The 18420-nt window shown below is 44.2% G+C and overlaps 1 protein-coding gene across 4 annotated transcripts; it reads right to left on the bottom strand.

Moving 5' to 3' along the window:
• Positions 1–87: 87 nt before the first annotated feature.
• CENPU (centromere protein U) lies at positions 88–17998 on the bottom strand. Of its 4 annotated transcripts, none has more exons than XM_068136974.1 (12): positions 17464–17998; positions 17154–17298; positions 10888–11002; positions 9416–9521; positions 7940–8042; positions 7164–7233; positions 6138–6255; positions 5694–5772; positions 4262–4309; positions 2920–2981; positions 1552–1771; positions 88–831 (listed from the first exon to the last, which is right to left on the bottom strand). In XM_068136974.1, the coding sequence occupies exons 2-12, from the start codon at positions 17202–17204 to the stop codon at positions 694–696; spliced, it is 1110 nt and encodes a 369-aa protein (XP_067993075.1). In that variant the 5' UTR covers positions 17205–17298; positions 17464–17998; the 3' UTR covers positions 88–693. The 4 variants fall into 4 exon arrangements, with proteins under 4 accessions (XP_067993075.1, XP_067993076.1, XP_067993078.1 ...); XM_068136975.1 differs by having other exon boundaries at positions 7164–7230; XM_068136976.1 differs by having other exon boundaries at positions 91–831; positions 1552–1708; positions 17464–17996.
• Between the last annotated feature and the right edge of the window lie 422 nt (positions 17999–18420).

Raw genomic sequence — 18420 nt, 5'->3', positions numbered from 1 at the left:
CCACAGGCCTGGCTGGCAGACAGCCTGCTAACAATGAAACTTGTTTATCTCACGTGCCTTCTGTGACAGATGGTGCAATGCAGTTTAAAAGTGCCCTTCCAGAGCTGTAAGACAGAGAACAGAGTGACTGTGGACAAACGAGTATCCTCAAACTGTATCATCTTCAACAGGCAAAAGGAGGTCAGGGAAGATTAGGAAGGGGGCTGAAAAGTACTGCACTAAAAACTCACCATGAATGCTTAGCACTTTCAACGCTCTCTGCTGTGTGGTTTCTATTTTGTTAGTTGTATTCCAGATTTTACTGATAAACTAAGAGTTTTATTTACTTCCAGAAATGGGAGGACATTATTTATTTCAAAATTTATTGCAAGTACAAATATAATAAAACGTTTTATCTATCAAAGTTCAAAGTCTGTGTTTCTTTTAAATTGCTTTACCTTAATAGCCTGAGCTTAAAGACCAACATTGGTTAACGGAGCACAGATGTTGTATGGCTCTAACTAGAATTGCTACATCATTGATTCCATTGACACGCTGAGGAAGTTCTCACACAGACTATTTGACAATCTAATTAAATCACTGACTTCTTTAAAACGCTGAAGCAAAACAGAGCAGCAATGAACAAACAAGCTTTAAGCACTGCCCATGATAATAATTGTTCCTAACGAATGTGCAAAAGTCTGTTAAAAACACTTAAGGTTTCTGTGATAACTTCCCTCTTTGTACAGCCAAAGCCTCTTCCAGTTTCATATTTATCTTTTGAAAATGTCTTTCTGCTCCTAGAATTCTCCGTGACTCCACCAGAAGAGCAGGGAGGCTGGAAGTTCCATACTGTAGTAAGGAAATAGAAGGCAACATTTTTTTAACCCTTGGGGGGGAAAAAAACCCATTTAAATGTCTATTTTTTTCCTCTGTCTGAAGAGGTACAATATGACTTTTAAAACTGAAAACAATGAGCACTATATGGTCTTCTGAAATGGCAGCATTTCCCTTACACATGGCAGGCACATAGCATTGTCAACACAAAACAGGACACCAGGTCATAAGCCACAGCAAAGGAAAGGAGTTCCAAGACTATGTAAGAAGTCACTCTGGCCATGGAATAGAAGTACTGTTCTCAACATTAAATATCTTATGGAACAGACATGTATGTACCAGAGTCTCCCCCACCTTTGAACAGTAACAGAATAAAGAAACTGTTTTCTCACTGCTACTTTTTTTCTAATTCTGTAAGAAATGTTAGTCCTGAGAACAACCACTATGTTTCTAAGTCCTCGGAATTCCTGGACATAACAGCAAAGTATCAGAATCCTTTCTGATGTATTTTTAATTTCTAACATGAGACAAAGGGTGAGGTACTGCAATACAGTTACAGCAATGATTCTCAAGCTGCTTTTTCAGAGGCAATTAACAAAATATTGCTATTTAATAAAAAGCTAAACATAAGAGAAATACCCATCAGTGCTGGAAAAAGGGGGGGGCAGGGAAAGGGGAGGGGTGGGTGGTGTTGATTCAGAACAGTTCAGAAACACATGCAAAATAGGTACTTACTACCACTTTTGCTTTTGGGTTTTCTTCTCTATAATCCAAACAGTTACACTGTAGCTCTTTCAAATCAGTAACTAATTCAGTTGCTTGCCTCAAGGAGGATTTCCTTTCCTGTAGCTCTTCATATTCTCTTTGTAGTTGTACCAGTTGTGGTTCAGCTCTGAAAAACATCAAGGCTTTGAGGACTCTGTTTATTGGATGAGTCACTGTGAACATCTTTCCTCTGAAGAAAACGCAAGGGAAAGGTTGGTCAGAAATACAAAGTGTATGCTAGTATAACTTCCAGTTTAATTAGAACTGGCATGTTATTTAAACAAGAGCAGGGGGGCAAATCCACCAACCCCCAGCCCACTTTTCTCCACATCTCTCTGTTTCTGATAATACAGCCAGTCAAGCACCTAAGAAGAGTCACTTGAAAAGCTGAAGTACCTGGTGCTCTACTTCGGTGCTTACACTGAAGAACACTGGGGATCCACAAAGCACCTATGCCTCTGCCTAAACAAACTGGAGGGCTAAACCCATTAAAATACCACTGCAAAAACTGAACGCCACCATCCACTCATTTAACATTGTGGCAGTAAAAAACACCTTTGAGATGATCAAAGAATGAAAACAAGGAATTAAAAAAATGTGAAGACAGCTTTCATCTGTGAGGGGATTCAAACTCTCACATTGAGGGGTTCCTCTATTTCTTTGAGTGAAGTTTGTCCAGAATACTGCAAAGAAAAAAAAACAACCAACCACCAAACACTCATGGCTAGGGAGAAAGGGCTTTTTATCTGCCTTTGTAGACCCCAAGCCCACAGTTCCCTACAGCGAAAGCTTCAGTATAAAGCATGTCACTTGTAAGCAAGTGGATTTAGGTAAGTCTAATACTTCTTCCAAAGAATATAATTGCTGTATCTAAATGGTAATTAAAATTAATGCCAAGATAAGAGAAGGGGAATTGTGTGGCCACAAGAGATGGAAGCAAACCACATACTCAGAAGCATCCCTGCCAAATTGCAAAGGTGAAAGGCATTCTGTCATCTCAGAACCAAAAAAGCCCTCTTTACTACCTTTGTAAATGCATGATTCATCCCCTTCGCAATTCCAGTTGCAATGTGTTTTCCTTAGAAGGGATGGTCTGAAACACCATCCCCGGTAACTAGTGAGCTAAGTGACCTTGCAAAAACGACTATCTAGGCAACTGACATACAAAAAGAAGAGGTAATCCTGTACTTTTGTAAAAACAGAAAGCAACAGAGAGCACAAGCAGAGTTTCATCAAAATAAAATGAACTAACAAAAGAAGCTACTTTCACTTCCGAGCTACAAAGTAGCAGACTCCTTCAGTTCTTCAGGCTATTGCTATATCTCATTAGAAACGTACCCAATCAGGTCTTCTCTGAGTTGGAACAGTTGCCGTCTCTTCTTTTTGATCTCTGCTATTACCTGAAACAAACAGTGAGAAGAGACTTTGAAACAGTTTCTGTAACTTCAAAGGCAAACAACTCAAATTTCATTGGCTTTTTTTTTCTTTGAGGTTTTATGCTTCTGATTCTGGGTGTGGAAAATTCCAAGATACCAGACTTCATAAACTGCCATATCTGACATTTGTATTTCACACATTTTAGAGCTCTTTAAAGTGTGAAATTCTCATCTCCATCCAAAACTTCTCTTAAGGAACACTGGTTTTACAAGCATACCAAAGGAAGTAGTGACATTTTGAGCTGTACATGACCAATTGCAGCAGGTTTTTGTTTGTTTTTAGAATGCAGATGTTCAAGATGATTACTACAGCTAAGGCACTAAGCATAATTAAGCTTTCTTTAATACAACACCAAATTTAAAATAAAAGCCCAAAACTAATCATGAATTTAAATCTAGGAACTACAAATCTGATTTTAAACAACTGTATAAGAGGCAAAGTAAGGGTAACCCTGAGCAGCTGTGAATGCTGGGTGTATTAAAATGTTCATTTTTTATGTGCAGAGTAGCTTACCATATTATCTCAAATTAACAAGGCTTTAGCACACTAATTGCTACCTCCCAGAATTGGCTTTCTGTTGATTTGACTTGTTAAAAGCTCTTTTGTCATTGGAAAAAGTTTGTGGAAGATGTTCATCTGGGCAGAAAGCTTCTGGCAGGCAGTGCCTAATTTGCTCTTAAGGATCTCAGCCACAGGGCATATGCCTCTCTCCTGATGAAACCACTGCAGAGTTGTTCTGCCCTTACACTAGTTCCTCCCTGCTGCATTTTCAGTTGATCACTATTCGCTCTTAATGAGCAGAGGAACTATTACAGAGATTTAGGGAATGAAGCTCCCTGAGACTTCTCTCTTTGAAACTAAGCAATCCAATTCTGTCCTCACAGGTCACCATCTTTACTGCTCTCCTGATTTTATATTCATCTATGTTTCCTGAAGGTTAGCTCTCAATATTTAATTGGGTCTCCAGAGGCCTCACCAGAGCTCATTTAAAATGTAGAGAGACTTACACATCCTATCATGCATTCCTTCTTTTATGTCAGTATAGTGAGATACAGAAGGAGTTTGCATTCCATCAAAGTTACATCTTTTCAAGAAAACAAACCTCTGGTGGCTCCCTATCCTGCTTGTACAGTTGATTCTGTACACTTTCTTTGGGAATTATTTTGTTTCTTCTAGTCCATTTCTTGACGTTTCACTGCCCACCTCTGTATGATGTACAATCTAGTGATATGTATGTGTTTACCTTAGCATTTTTTTTCTTCATGTTCTTTAATTCCTGGGCTTCCATGATCTACAGCAGAAAAGAATTACAGATTGACTATAGGCTTTGATTTCATCTCCATCCTCCTAAACACATGGCTGCAAGAATCACTTGGGAATAACATAAAAAGCTATTTATAAACCAAACAAAAACAAACCTGATTCAATTACAGGTGTATTGGTTACCACAGTATCACAGTATCACCAAGGTTGGAAGATACCTCAAAGATCATCAGTCCAACCTGTCACCACAGACCTCATGACTAGACCATGGCACCAAGTGCCATGTCCAATCCCCTCTTGAACACCTACAGGGGTGGTGACTCCACCACCTCCCTGGGCAGCACATTCCAATGACGAATGACTCTCTCAGAGAAGAACTTTCTCCTCACCTTGAGTCTAAACTTCCCCTGGCACAGCTTGAGACTGTGTCCTCTTGTTCTGGTGCTGGCTGCCTGGGAGAAGAGACCAACTCCCTCCTGGCTACAACCACCCTTCAGGTAGTTGTGGAGGGCAATGAGGTCACCCCTGAGCCTCCTCTTCTCCAGGCTAAACAATCCCAGCTCCCTCAGCCTCTCCTCATAGGGCTTGTGCTCAAGGCCTCTCACCAGCCTCGTTGCCCTTCTCTGGACACGTTCAAGTGTCTCGATGTCCTTCTTAAACTGAGGGGCCCAGAACTGGACACTGTTGCAAAAAATTAGTCATCTGGCACCAGTTAAAGTAACACTCCTATTAGCAATTAGTGTAATATTACCTAGCTTAATTTTTCTATTAAAATGTATAAATGTAGCAATTTTAAAACTTGCTCATTCTAATGAATCATTAGAACTATAGTTTTAGTACTTATCCAGTACTTACCACAACTCCTACAAAGTTTATTTTACTCATTGTAATTAGTGAGAAGTAATCTCAGCCTTCCCAGCTAATCAACTTCATACTGTTAGGTTCAAACTGTGAGTTAGAAAAGGGTGATTTTTTCCTGAATTGTGCTAGAGGACCCTACAGAAAAGTTACTGAGATGCAGGATGAAGATTAAATCTCCAACCTTCCAAAACTCTAGTCCGTGAGCTTTTAAAACAGTGTTTGACATAACTGTTTGCTCATCCAAATTACGCAGCTCTCCAGTTTTACTACATAATGTTCTACATGTGACAAACTTCAGGATTATTAACTGGTTCTCTCTTCTCAAAAGTTGACAACTCTACAACATACTTGTATGTATGATAGCAGTGTTGCATCTAAAAGCAATTCTCGTGAGAGCCAGCAGAGGCAGCAAACCACAACTTGTGGTATCATAAAAGCATCACAAAATAAATGTATAAAGAAAATATAAACCCGTAGGCATTTTGACTCCAATGTAATGTTCAGCTCTATGATCACTCCCACAAAGTTGATTTTATTCATGGTGTACTTACACGATCAGTGATTTGGTCCTTGAGAGCAGAACAGAAGTCACTGATAGCTTTTCTGCAAATGCTTGAGTCTATGCTTTGTCTAGAGAAGTTAGAGGGACAAAATTACTCTTTTGGTTTAGTAAAGGAGAAATCGCAACCAAAACCATTCATTGGAGTAATAAATAAACCCCAGTGCTAAGCAGTGAGCAGCACAGGCAATTGCAGACCTTTCACATACTTGCAAATGCTTGACTTCTACACTGAAAAATATCAAATCCCTGGAGAATACCTCAACATCACATATGAAAAAAACAGTTGTGTCACAGAAACCTAATGGTCATTAAAATAACATCAGAGTGTAACTATACAATACTGCATTCCCTAAAGGACCAGCCATTAGCAAAAACAAAGGTAATTAGTTTTTAAAACTCTGAGTAGTCAGACATAGGAAAGCAAAATATTTACCTGTAATTTTCTGCTATCCTCTCAAATTCAGTGAGAACAACATCCAGTTCTGTAATATCTCTAGAAGATCTCTTCAGCTCTTTGGGACACCAAACCTGTACAGACAGTGGGCTCTCCACTGGAACAACAGAGTCAACATTAGGGACACACTAAATAAAAGTTATCATGGCTACTATTACAATAACCATCTAGAAGTTGTGAGTGTTTTATATGAAACTTGGTACAAGGGATATATAAATGATGTCATCTGACTTTGGCTGAGAAATTAGGACAGGTTTATCTGGGAACACTTTAGAAATTGGATGAACAATCATGTACAACTTCTTATATGTCATCATTTCAAGCAAGTTCAAGAGCATGTTAGTAAACTGATAAATGGCTCAGTGTACTGCAGACTTGTGCTGCAAAAGCTACTAGAACCAGGAGCTGTTGTGTACATTTTGTACCAATGCTATAGGAGCTTCCAAAAATAGCTGTATACAAATATTAAATTTTGGTGTAAATGGTAAGTAATTCCACAAACAGTTCAACGATGCTTCCTCACACACTTCTAAATGTAAATCTAGTACTTGAATGTAGCAGGGTACTGCTCAAAGGAAGCAAGATGACACCCAAGGAACAGTTTCTCCCCACCAAAAAATGCTACTGTCTTGAAGCTCCCTACCTTAAACGTCTTTATACTAACAGCTGTGCCTATACTGTAAGTCAGGGGCACTCCAAATTCTGCCCCCATAGATGGGGTTACAGGCTCCCAGAAGAAGGCATGTACTGCAGTGTCTCACAGCTCCATACCTATGGACCCAGGCTTCCCTCCAAAGGGAATCAGGTGGCATGGAGGGGATAATGCAGTTATGCTCTACCCCTTCAGGAGAGTAAAACACAAGTCTGAAACTCAACTAAACTAAAATCACCCACTTCTAGAAGCCGTATGCTGCTACATGCAAGAAACAAAACCTATGAGTTATGGGAAAACATTCATCTTGAATAAGGAAAAGCTCTACAGGAGTTTTGAAAAGTTTGCTTTACCAGAAGGGTCTGATGTGTTCTCTGAAGTTCTGTTCTTTTTAACTTGAACTTGAGTAGTGTTCAGAGCCTTCTGTGACATAAAAAGTAGATTAACTTCCAAAAAAAGGCCTACATTTGCTCACTTAGAATTCTGAGAGATGGCAATTAGGCAGAATGCAGGAAGGCATTTCCTGACTGACAGGTCAGTAACATTTACTTGGGCCTATTTCACCAGAATGACAGCACAGTAAATGAGTCCACACTGACAAACTGACCTATCAGCCACTGGCTGCACAGTAGGAGTAGAAACATTTTAAGAAGCACAGGGACCTGTGGTTCAGCAGTCACTGCCCATAGTATTAACAGTTCTCTGACCAGCAGCACCTTCCTCTTCACCCACATTCTATCCCAGTTCTTTGACTACTTTGTGACACCAGTAGCTCTTCTGTAAGAGTGCAGTTTACTGACAAAAGATTACCACTGTACTGAATTTTATAACCTGATTTTCAACAATTCCAATAAATTTTGATAGGCAAAAAGCTTTTATACAAACCACTACCACATAGCTTCTTTTATCACAGGCCTACTTTCTCAAGTCTGCAGAATTAATTTCCTCTGTATGCCTGGAAGCTAAAATGGGCCCAAACCATTTCACATTAATTGTGGTCAAAGTGCAGAAAAACACTGAATCAAAACTGAGTGGGTTTTTATTAAACTCTAATATATACTCATAATGGAATATAATGCAGGCATGACATGAAGAGTTAAAATTAAATTGACTGATAATATTCATGCACCTTTTTCTGTACCACGTTCTCCTTAGCAGGTGTATCTTCAGTACCAGATGTGTTGATTTTCTGAACAGCACCATCAGGTATTTTTGAGCGACGAATTTTTTTGCTAGGAAAGGAAAAATACCACATGTAAACCCACTATGCAGTGAGTATTAAGAGCTACTAGTTACTTAGCTTGAACAACTAAGTTTTAAATAGAATGAATCACTTAGGGATAAAAGGTTGTGAGCATTAGCATGTTGCTTAGCTTTCCTCTCTCAGCATGAGACCTGCTGAAGCCTTAGGCCACAAGCTGTGAATTTCCACTAGGGTTTACTGAACTGTACTTAAGAGAATAGAATAGAATTAACCAGGTTGGAAAAGACCATTGAAATCATCGAGTCCAACCTATCACCCAACACTATCTAATCAACTGAACCATGGAACCAGGCACCCCATCCAGTCACTTCTTAAACACCTCCAGTGATGGTGACTCCACCACCTCCCTGGGCAGCCCATGCCAATGGCTAATCACTCTTTCTGTGACTTCTTAGTCACACACCAGCATACATCAAAAAACTAAGGAATCTTCAAGGCCACACCATCAACATCAGTTGCAACTAGTCAAGATAATGGCCTGCTGCTTGGAGACAGTGAAGGAGTCCGATAAGGAGTCAGAAGGTGTTGGAGGATCTCAGATCAGAATCACCAGGGGACCAAAGGGCGTGTGAAAGGCATGTGAAGGTCACATGAAAGGTTGAATGCAGTGTCTGTAAGGGTATAAATGCTAGTGGATTTCTTTGTTCAGGTGCCCTCTTTGGAAGCACCCAGCTCAAGCTGACCCTGCTGCTGGACCATTCCATTTTACTTATTTTTATGACTCTGATTCAGAAAACCTAGGGTTTTGACTGAGATTCTTTAATGCTAAGAAGTAAGGATATTCAACCACGTACACTACACAATCTGTGTTTTGGGGAACATTTTGTACTGCTATGTTATTTAGTTTGTGTTTCCTAAATAGATTACATTCAAAGATGCAAATACCATATAAAGGGAACAGAATCTTTCTCTCTCAAAAGGTAGCCTGCACAACAATTTAGAAACCCATTACTAACCAACCACTGGGATCATCACATTGTATTGAGCAGAAACCTCAAAACAGAAACAAAATTATTATTGAGGCTATTTTAGCAGAAATAGAGAAAGCTTTCTTGGTGGGGGGTGGGGTGTTGGAAGTAAAAACCAAAACACACCACCACACACACAAAAACCTGCAAACCCTCTCAAACACACTCTTATACAAGCACTGTTATTGTCTAGCTATTACATCCAACAGCTATTTCAGATTTTAAACAAATTTAACAAATGGGAAATATACTAAAATTTTCATTACAAGGTTTTGTAACTAATTTTCTTTGCTACATATAATTTAACTGGCTTCCACCTATTTTTCAGTTTTCCCACTTCTTAACTTTTGACAGCAGCATTTAGAGAACTAACCTTCTTTCTGCACGTTTCCTCAGTGGTGCTGAAGCACGACCAAGTGACTCACTGTCTGAATGCTCCTCTCCATAAGCATCTACAGCAGTACTGTGCAATGGGTGATCTATGAAGAACAGAAAATAAGCTGCATGAAAATTGTTCCCATCTGATCAGGCAAAGAGCATGGACATGCCAGCACTGCCTGGTTTTAGATATTTAGTTAAGAGTATTTGTGGTTTGTTCACTAGTACAAAGGAAGTCTTATTAAAAGTATTATTTAAGGATTAGGAAAAAAATCCATACAGTTAGAAGTGCCATGGTTTCTGTACTCATCCTCCTTTACAAACTGAAACCATAAGGGCAGGAAAGCTCATAACATACATATGGCATAGAACAAGCAAAATATCTTGTATGTCATTTAAAGTCTCTCCCTCCTATGGTACACACCAAGCTCCTCCACTTTTAAACAATTGCTTTCCAAATTTTAGGGTTTATTTAATATGTAACATGGATGTTTAGCAGTTACATCTGCTACTTTTGCAAATATTGAAGGTAGCTATGAAAATGGATTAGAACTCTCAGAACTTTATGGGTTTAGTACACCTTCCATAATATAAATTTCTCTCTTCAAGCACACTGCCACAAAAATTCAGTATGAGCTTACACTGGAGTTAGTGAGCATCCTTTTTGCAGTTTTAATACACACTATAGAAGTGAAGAAGAGCTTTCCACTTTCCAGCCTTTCCCTTATGACAACGTTTTTACTATATTGGTCTTTATAGTTCATTTTCAATGCTATTTCTATTAGTTACATGTGTATCCCTATAATTTTCTTAGACTAATAACTATTATAGATGAGAAATAGCTCTTAGCACTTTCTCTACAACTCCTAAATAAAATATGACCTATATTCAAAAAGAGGACTTGACACAGGGGCATCTATTCCATCTAAATGGATTCTCTTCCAGGGTACACTGCACAAATCCTGTGTGAAACATGACAGTGGTTTTAATGCTTCATCAAAACCAGCATGATTTTATGATGCTGCTTTTTAAAGTAACATTTGAAAGTGGCAGAACAACACGCCTGTGAACATCCAAGCTCATTGCCAAGAATACTCTCACAACAGCAAAAAAAAGTAATAATGTGTATGATTTAACAGAGAGCAATAAGATATTGATCTTCAATTTAAAATTGCAAATTCTTACACAATTGCAATGTTACATTGTGTGAAATTCTACTGTTCAGAATATAAACCTTGGAGAGCCTGTATTTTTCCACTGACTTTACTTCCACATATTATGGCACTATACCTGTTACTTCCTAAATGACAGAAAATGACACCAACCTCAAAAAACAGCTGCCACTCCTGACCATAACTTTCTCTGGCAAAGAAATCACACCATTACCTAGGTAAGAACTGAAACATCTTGCCCATATGGTTTGTTAATGAAAATCATTGATTAAAGGACATTTAGGTTAATACTAACCAAAGGAATCGCCAAGTTCCTCAAGCTGACCTGCTTCTGCCACCATCAGTATCGTTGAGACATCTGGTTCCTCAAGTGGTGGTAATTTCTGAGGGCGGGAGTTGGTGTTGTGTCTCTAGATGGGTATCAAATTAACAACTAGTTCATCAGGGTTTTGAGTGTAAACCAGATTAAATGTGACAATGAATTTCAAGAATATATGACTAGAAATACATTTCATCAGGACTCGAGGACTAAGCTTCAATATCAAGTATTTGAAGTGTGGGGTTTCTTCTCATCTAAGAGAAGGGACAGTATAAACCTGATATATGCTTCTATTTGATACCACACAGTAGTACGACTTCATCATATTTTATAAAACTGTGTCTAAGTTAAGAAATCTCATAACAGCCTAATACCTGGTTTCTACATGTGGCCTCTTTCTTCTCAGGTGTTAGAATATTTCTTTTTTCATCTCTACATTACATAATTATTTTCACTTAATTAAAAACAAATTATAGCCTGATTTTGTGTAAGAAGTGGAATTTATAAATCAAGTATTGTACAGGCACTTCAGTAAAGCAGAAGGGTAGAGCAGAATGACACTACTTTGTGAAATATTTGCAAATAACATATATTTTTAGATAGAGAGATATAAAAATTAGTAAATATAAAGTGGGGGATTAAATTTCCTTACTGCTTTGTGTGTGTGCCTGGAAAGAGTATTATAACCAGAACACACTGACTTATTAAGCTTTCAACTCTACCAGCACTTAGCAATGCCTCAGAAGTTTTGTTATGGTACCAAATATTGACACGTCGACTATTCCCTCTATAAACTCATCTCTCCAAACAAGGCTGCTTTCAGACTTTTGCCTGTTCAAAAGCCACTGGTCCATCTTGCCCGATGACACACTTACTCTTCAAAGAAAAAACCCAAGAATACCCACAAGAAACTACTCCCCTATTCCGAGACTGCACCAGCAAGGCCTGTACCACACAGTGCCCGACCAAGCCCCAAGTTAAAACACAATCACAGAGCTTTAGGGGTTGGAAGGGAGTATGAAAGATCACCTAGTCCCACTTCCCTGCCAGAGCAGGATCACCTACGGCAGGTCACACAGGAGCACATCCAGGTGGGTTTTGAATGTCTCCACAGAAGAAGACTCCACACCCTCGGATCCTCTGGGGCAAATGCCCTGCACACACAGTAAAGGCAGAGAACCCAGCGCGTGGCTGAAGAGAGGAGGCAGCTTGAGGAGCGCAGCTCTGGGAGTGTGCCAAAGGCTTTGCTTCCCCTGCTTTTCAGGCGGTAAGGGGCGGGTGGCTCGGGACCTCCCGAAGAGAGGAGGAGGGGCAGCGGGCTCGGGTTGCCTACGTGCCTGAGGGCAGTGACGTGGCTGGGGGAGGGGTTGCCGCGGAAACCGCGCGCCACAGCGCGTGGCTGAAGAGAGGAGACAGCTCAGCTCAGCCCAGCCTGCTCACTGACAGGGGGGAAAAAACCAAAGCCGTGTGGAGAGGGTGGTTACTGCAAGATGGTCACTACTGGAGCAAAGGCTAACAGAAGGACAGTGGGCACCCAAACAGAGACCGCTCACAAGCATGCAGATGTTCAGGCAGGTGGCTGCAGTGAGTGCTGGAACCTGGCACTCGGTATGGAGGATGGAAGGAACAACTTCTGTGTTAGGTGTGAGCAGATCAGTGATCTGATGAGCATGGTGGTCGAACTAAAAGAAGAGGTGGAAAGGCTAAGAGCTACAAGAGACAGCGAAAAGGAAAATTGACGATTCCCATAATGTAACCTCTTCAAAACCAGAACGGGTGTAACTCCTAGCGGAACAGGGAGTTTGATACCTTCCCAGCAGCAAGCCTCTCAACCTCCCTGTAGTAACCCCCATGAGCAGGGCCAATGGGAACAGGTCTCTGCCCGACAGAAAAAATGCAAACAGAGAAAGTCTGCTCCTGTGAGCAGCACGCTGCCTCCAGTGCAGTTACAGAACAGGTATGAGGCTCTGCAGGAGGAACTGGTCATTGGTAAGGCCGAGGACTCAAGAAGGTCAGAAGCTGCACCAATGACAGGTTGCCTCAGGCCAGCCATCAAAACTTACCCAGAAAAGAAACCTCGTAGGGTCATCGTTATAGGAGACTCCCTACTGAGGGGAACAGAGGGCCCAATATGCAGACCAGACCCATTTCATAGAGAGGTCAGCTGCCTCCCTGGTGCCCAAGTAAAAGACATTGTAGATAAAATTCCCAACCTCGTGAGTCCTTCAGACTACTACCCACTGCTGGTCTTTCAGGTGGGCAGTGACGATGTAACAATGAGAGGCTCACAATCTATTAAAAAAGACTTCAGAACCTTAGGGCAAATGCTAAAGGGGTCAGGGGCTCAAGTCATGTTCTCTACTATCCCTCTAACGTCAGCAATGGATGAGGAAACACTGAGGAAGGGCCGACAGGTCAATTCATGGCTCAGGGGCTGGTGCCATCGACAGGGCTTTGGGTTCCACAATCATGGATTGGTGTGGTGGGTTAACGCCTTTTTCTGAAAACAAAAGAAGAAAGCAGGGTGGAGGGCTTGCAGGTACTTTACACTCCCTGAAGGGCGTTTCCCCCCGGGAAAGCTAAGTGTGTTCCACTCCCCCCTCCCTGCCCAGCTAGGGTATAAAAAGGACATCACTGCCCATTGCAGGCTCGAACCCTCAATCTCAACACTCGAGTCTCATGCCCTACCAACTGAGCCACGTGGTCCTCCTCCATTCCTTCAGCCACCCCCACAAGGCGTTGGCTACCATCCAGGAGTCAGTGTAGAGGTACAGCACTGGCCAGTTCTCTCATTCTGCTATATCCAGGGCCAGCTGGACAGCTTTTACCTCTGCGTACTGACTGGATTCACCTTCTCCATCCCTTGCTTCTGCCACTTGCCTTGTTGGGCTCCAGACAGCTGCCTTCCATCTCCGCTTGCTTCCTACAAGCCGGCAGGCCCCTCTTTTTATACCCTAGCTGGGCAGGGAGGGGGGAGTGGAACAGACTCAGCTTTCACAGGGGGGAAACGCCCTTCAGGGAGTGTAAAGTACCCGCAAGCCCTGCACCCTGCTTTCTTCTTTTGCTTTCAGAAAAAGGCATTAACCCACCACAATTGGTTTTCAAGGCACCTGAGCTGAAAACAACTTATGGGACACACTTGTCCCAGAGGGGGAAAGAATCCTGGGGCAGGAATTGGCAGGGCTCATTGATAGGGCTTTAAACTAGATTTGAAGGGGGAAGGGGTTAATAGTCTCCTGCTGGCCGGTGACAGAGAGGAGAGCTGGTAATTTGCTGCCCTGAGGCAAGCCACAAATGATCCACCAGGGCGTTCTGTGGAAACCGAGGGGATCTGGCACAAGAGGAGGACAGGGCCAGCCCAGCTGAAGTGCTTCTATGCGAATGCGCGCAGCTTGGGCAACAAACAGGATGAGTTAAGGGCCACTGTGCTGCTGGGACGCCACGACATAGTGGCTGTTACTGAAACTTGGTGTGATGAATCCCATGACTGGAATGTAGGGATAGATAGGTATAAACTCTTTAGGAAGGATAGGCAGGGAAGGAGAGGAGGAGGTGTTGCCCTCTATGTCAATAGCCAGTTGGAATCAGTGGAGCTCCACCTGGGGAGGGATGATGAGCTGGTTGAGAGTGTATGGGTCAAAATTAAAGGCAGGACAGGGGAAGGAGATATTACTGTGGGGGTCTCCTACAGGCCACCTGACCAGCAGATCCAAGCAGATGAGGCCCTCCATAGGCAAATAGAAGTGGCTTCCAGGTCACAAGCCCTGGTCCTCATGGGTGATTTCAACCACCCGGACATCTGCTGGAGGGACAACACAGCAAGGCACCAGCAATCCAGGATGTTCCTGGACTGCATAGAAGACAACTTCCTCCTCCAAATGGTAGAGGAACCAACAAGAAATGGTGCTATGCTGGACCTTGCTCTGACCAACAGGGAAGGGCTGGTAAGCAATATGAGGCTCAGAGACAGCCTTGGCTGCAGTGACCATGAAGCAGTTGAATTGAATCTCCTCAGGGCAATCAGGAGGAAGTATTCCAAGCTTACGCGTGCAGATTTTGATCGCTTCAGGGATCTACTAGCCAAAGTGTCGTGGGACAAAGCCCTGGAGGGAAGAGGGACCTAGGACAGCTGGTCAGTATTCAAGGACCACCTCCTCTGTGTCCAGGAGCTCTGTATACCAACAAAGAGAAAAGCAGGTAAGAATGCTAGGAGGCCTGCCTGGATGGGCAAGGAGCTACTGGACACACTATTACTTAAAAAGAACCTCTACAGGAAGTGGAGAGAAGGACAGCTAGAACAGGGGGAATACAAGGAAGCTGCCCGAGCAGCAAGAGTCCTGGTCAGGAAAGCCAAAGCAGAGTTTGAATTGAATCTAGCCAGGGAGATTAAAGGGAACACTAAGAACTTCTACAGGTATATTAATGGGAAGAAGAAGACTAAGGAAGGTGTGGGCCCCCTCAGAAAGGAAACTGGTGAAATGGTCACAAGTGATGAGGGAAAAGCTGAGGTACTCAATAACTTCTTTACCTCAGTCTTCACTGCAAGGGCCTCTAGCCACACTCCTGATGTTATGGAAGACAATGCCAGGGATGGGGAGGAAGAACTGCCCATTGTAAGTGCAGATCAGGTTTGTGATCATCTGAAGAACCTGAAAGTGTTCAAGTCCATGGGACCCGACAGGATACACCCACGGGTACTGAGAGAACTGGCAGATGAGGTTGCTAAACCCCTCTCTATTATATTTCAAAAGTCATGGCAATCTGGTGAAGTCCCCACAGACTGGAAAAGGGGAAACATTGCCCCCATCTTCAAAAAGGGTAAGAAGGAGGAACCAGGGAACTACAGGCCAGTCAGTCTCACCTCTGTGCCTGGAAAGATCATGGAGCAGATCCTCCTGGAGTCACTACTCGCTCAGAAGAATAGTGAAGAGGTGATTGGGAACAGTCAGCATGGCTTTGCCAAGGGCAAATCCTGCCTGACCAACCTGGTGGCCTTCTATGAGCAGGTGACAAAATTAATAGATGAGGGGCGAGCAACTGATGTCGTTTACCTGGACCTGAGCAAAGCCTTCGACACTGTCCCACACCACATCCTGGTGTCCAAACTGGTGACACATGGGTTTGATGGGTGGACCACTAGATGGATAAGGAACTGGCTTGATGGCCGCACCCAAAGAGTGGCTGTCAATGGCTCCATGTCCCAGTGGAGGCCAGTGACAAGCGGAGTCCCTCAGGGATCAGTCCTGGGACCTGTCTTATTCAACATCTTTGTGGGTGACATGGACAGTGCCATTGAGTGCACCCTCAGCAAGTTTGCTGATGACACCAAGCTGTGTGGTGCAGCAGACACGCTGGAGGGAAGGGAGGCCCTCCAGAGGGACCTTGACAGGCTGGAGAGGTGGGCACAAGCCAACCTCATGAAGTTCAATAAGAGTAAGTGCAGGGTCCTGCAGCTGGGTCGAGGCAATCCCAGGCACAAATCCAGGATGGGCAGTGACTGCCTGGAAAGCAGCCCTGAGGAGAGAGTCTTGGGGGTGCTGGTGGAGGAGAAGCTCAACATGAGCTCTCAATGTGCACTTGCAGCCTGCAAAGCCAATCAGATCCTGGGCTGCATCAGGAGAAGTGTGGCTAGCAGGTCGAGGGAGGTGATTCTCCCCCTCTACTCAGCCCTGGTGAGACCCCACCTGGAGTACTGTGTCCAGTTCTGGAGCCCCTATTACAAGAGGGATGTGGAGGTGCTGGAAGGTGTCCAGAGAAGGGCCAGGAGGATGATCAGAGGGCTGGAGCACCTCTCCTATGAGGACAGACTGAAGGAGTTGGGGCTGTTCAGTCTGCAGAAGAGAAAGCTCCGAGGTGACCTAATTGTGGCCTTCCAGTATCTGAAGGGGGCCTACAGGAAGGCTGGGGAAGGACTTCTCAGGATCTCAGGTAGTGATAGGACTAGGGGGAATGGAATGAAGCTGGAGGTGGGGAGATTCAGGCTGGATGTGAGGAGGAGGTTCTTCACCATGAGAGTGGTGAGACCCTGGAATGGGTTGTCCAGGGAGGTGGTCGAGGCCCCGTCCCTGGGGGTGTTTAAGAGCAGGCTGGATGAGGCTCTGTCCAGCCTGATCTAGTGTGGGGTGTCCCTGCCCATGGCAGGGGGGTTGGAACTAGATGATCCTTGTGGTCCCTTCCAACCCTGACAGATACTATGATAGAACACTTGCTGTTTTAATTCTGCTCAGCCCAGCAAACGTTACCTTTAATGTATTTCCAGAATGGCTTCTCTTGGTTTTCTTCTTGGAGGACATTTCACTCTTCAGTATATGCTGCTGAACACACAAGTCAGGGTAAAGTTACCGAAAAGTTGTCCGCGATACAGTTGTGCTTTCTCTGCCGCAGTACCTGGGGAGAGCGGGAAGCCTCGGTTAACTCGACGTTATGAGGTGCAACGCACTTCACACACAGTAAAACTCGCTGTGACTGGGCCGGGCTTACGCAGCCCGAGAAGTTAGCAACCAGGAGCCTGTACAGGCAAGATAAAGCAAGAGAACGCATAACGCTACTTACGCCTTTACTTCTTGTCTGCCGCTGCCTGCAGCAGACCCTCAGCTCCCTGCACCATCCGAGCGCCAGGAACCCAAAGCGGCGCGGCAAGGCGCAGCTCCCGCCGCCTCGGCAGCCAAGAGGCGGGAGGCGTCCCACCTCGCGCTGCCCAACCACCTCCGCGAAGCACAGCAGCAACCCTCGGCCCGGCCCCCTCAGGGGACCCAGCCGCCAACCGCGGCGCTGCCTTCCCGCCACAATTCCAAACGGGTGGAAAGGGGCGGCGCGACGAGGCGGCGCAGCGCCGGAAAAGGAAACGGCTCAACGGCGGAGGCGCCGTGACCGTTGACTCTGGTGCCGGCCACAGCCACCGCCCCCGGTTGGGGCGCAGGGAGGATTGGGCAGGGGGTCTCCGCGGGTGAGGCCTGTGCGGGGCAGCAGCGGTGAAGAGCGGCCCGAAAGCAGGGGAAGAACTCCTGGCTCCCCGGGGCTGGGGGAAGGCGGTGTGGAGTTGGCCTCCTGGCGCAGACTCTGGTAACGCGCTTGCGCACACACCCCTCCACCCCTCCACACACACCCCCACACAGCCCCGCCCCGCCCCCCTCCCCCGCTCACGGATCACTCCAAAAGGCAGCGCTGAGAGGGTGCGGTGCCACCTGCCCTTTTTTTTTTGATACACCCACATCCCCCCACCCGCCTTTTAAAAATTTTATTTCGAGCTCCTTGCTTCCCCATTCCAAAGAGCACAGGTTGTTTTTAAAAAACGTTACCTTTCCGCTGTGCCCAAGCGTACTCGAGTGCTGACCGCAGAGGGGACCTGACTTAGCTACACTACAAAACCCACAACGCAAAGCCCCATTTTCTTTTCCTCCTATACGGGCCACGAAGTGATGGTAGGTGGCATTACAGGAACAGGCCAAGACACTTTCTACCTACCCAGAAACAAGTGAACAAGATAATTTTTGCAAACTTAAGTTAAAC

The sequence above is a fragment of the Melanerpes formicivorus genome, unplaced genomic scaffold (genome assembly GCF_026170545.1).
Source record: "Melanerpes formicivorus ecotype bairdi unplaced genomic scaffold, bMelFor1.0.p_v2 SCAF_4, whole genome shotgun sequence".
Lineage (NCBI taxonomy): Eukaryota > Metazoa > Chordata > Aves > Piciformes > Picidae > Melanerpes > Melanerpes formicivorus.
The sequence above is the reverse complement of the archived record's forward strand: the minus strand, read 5'-3'. Positions and strand labels throughout refer to the sequence as shown.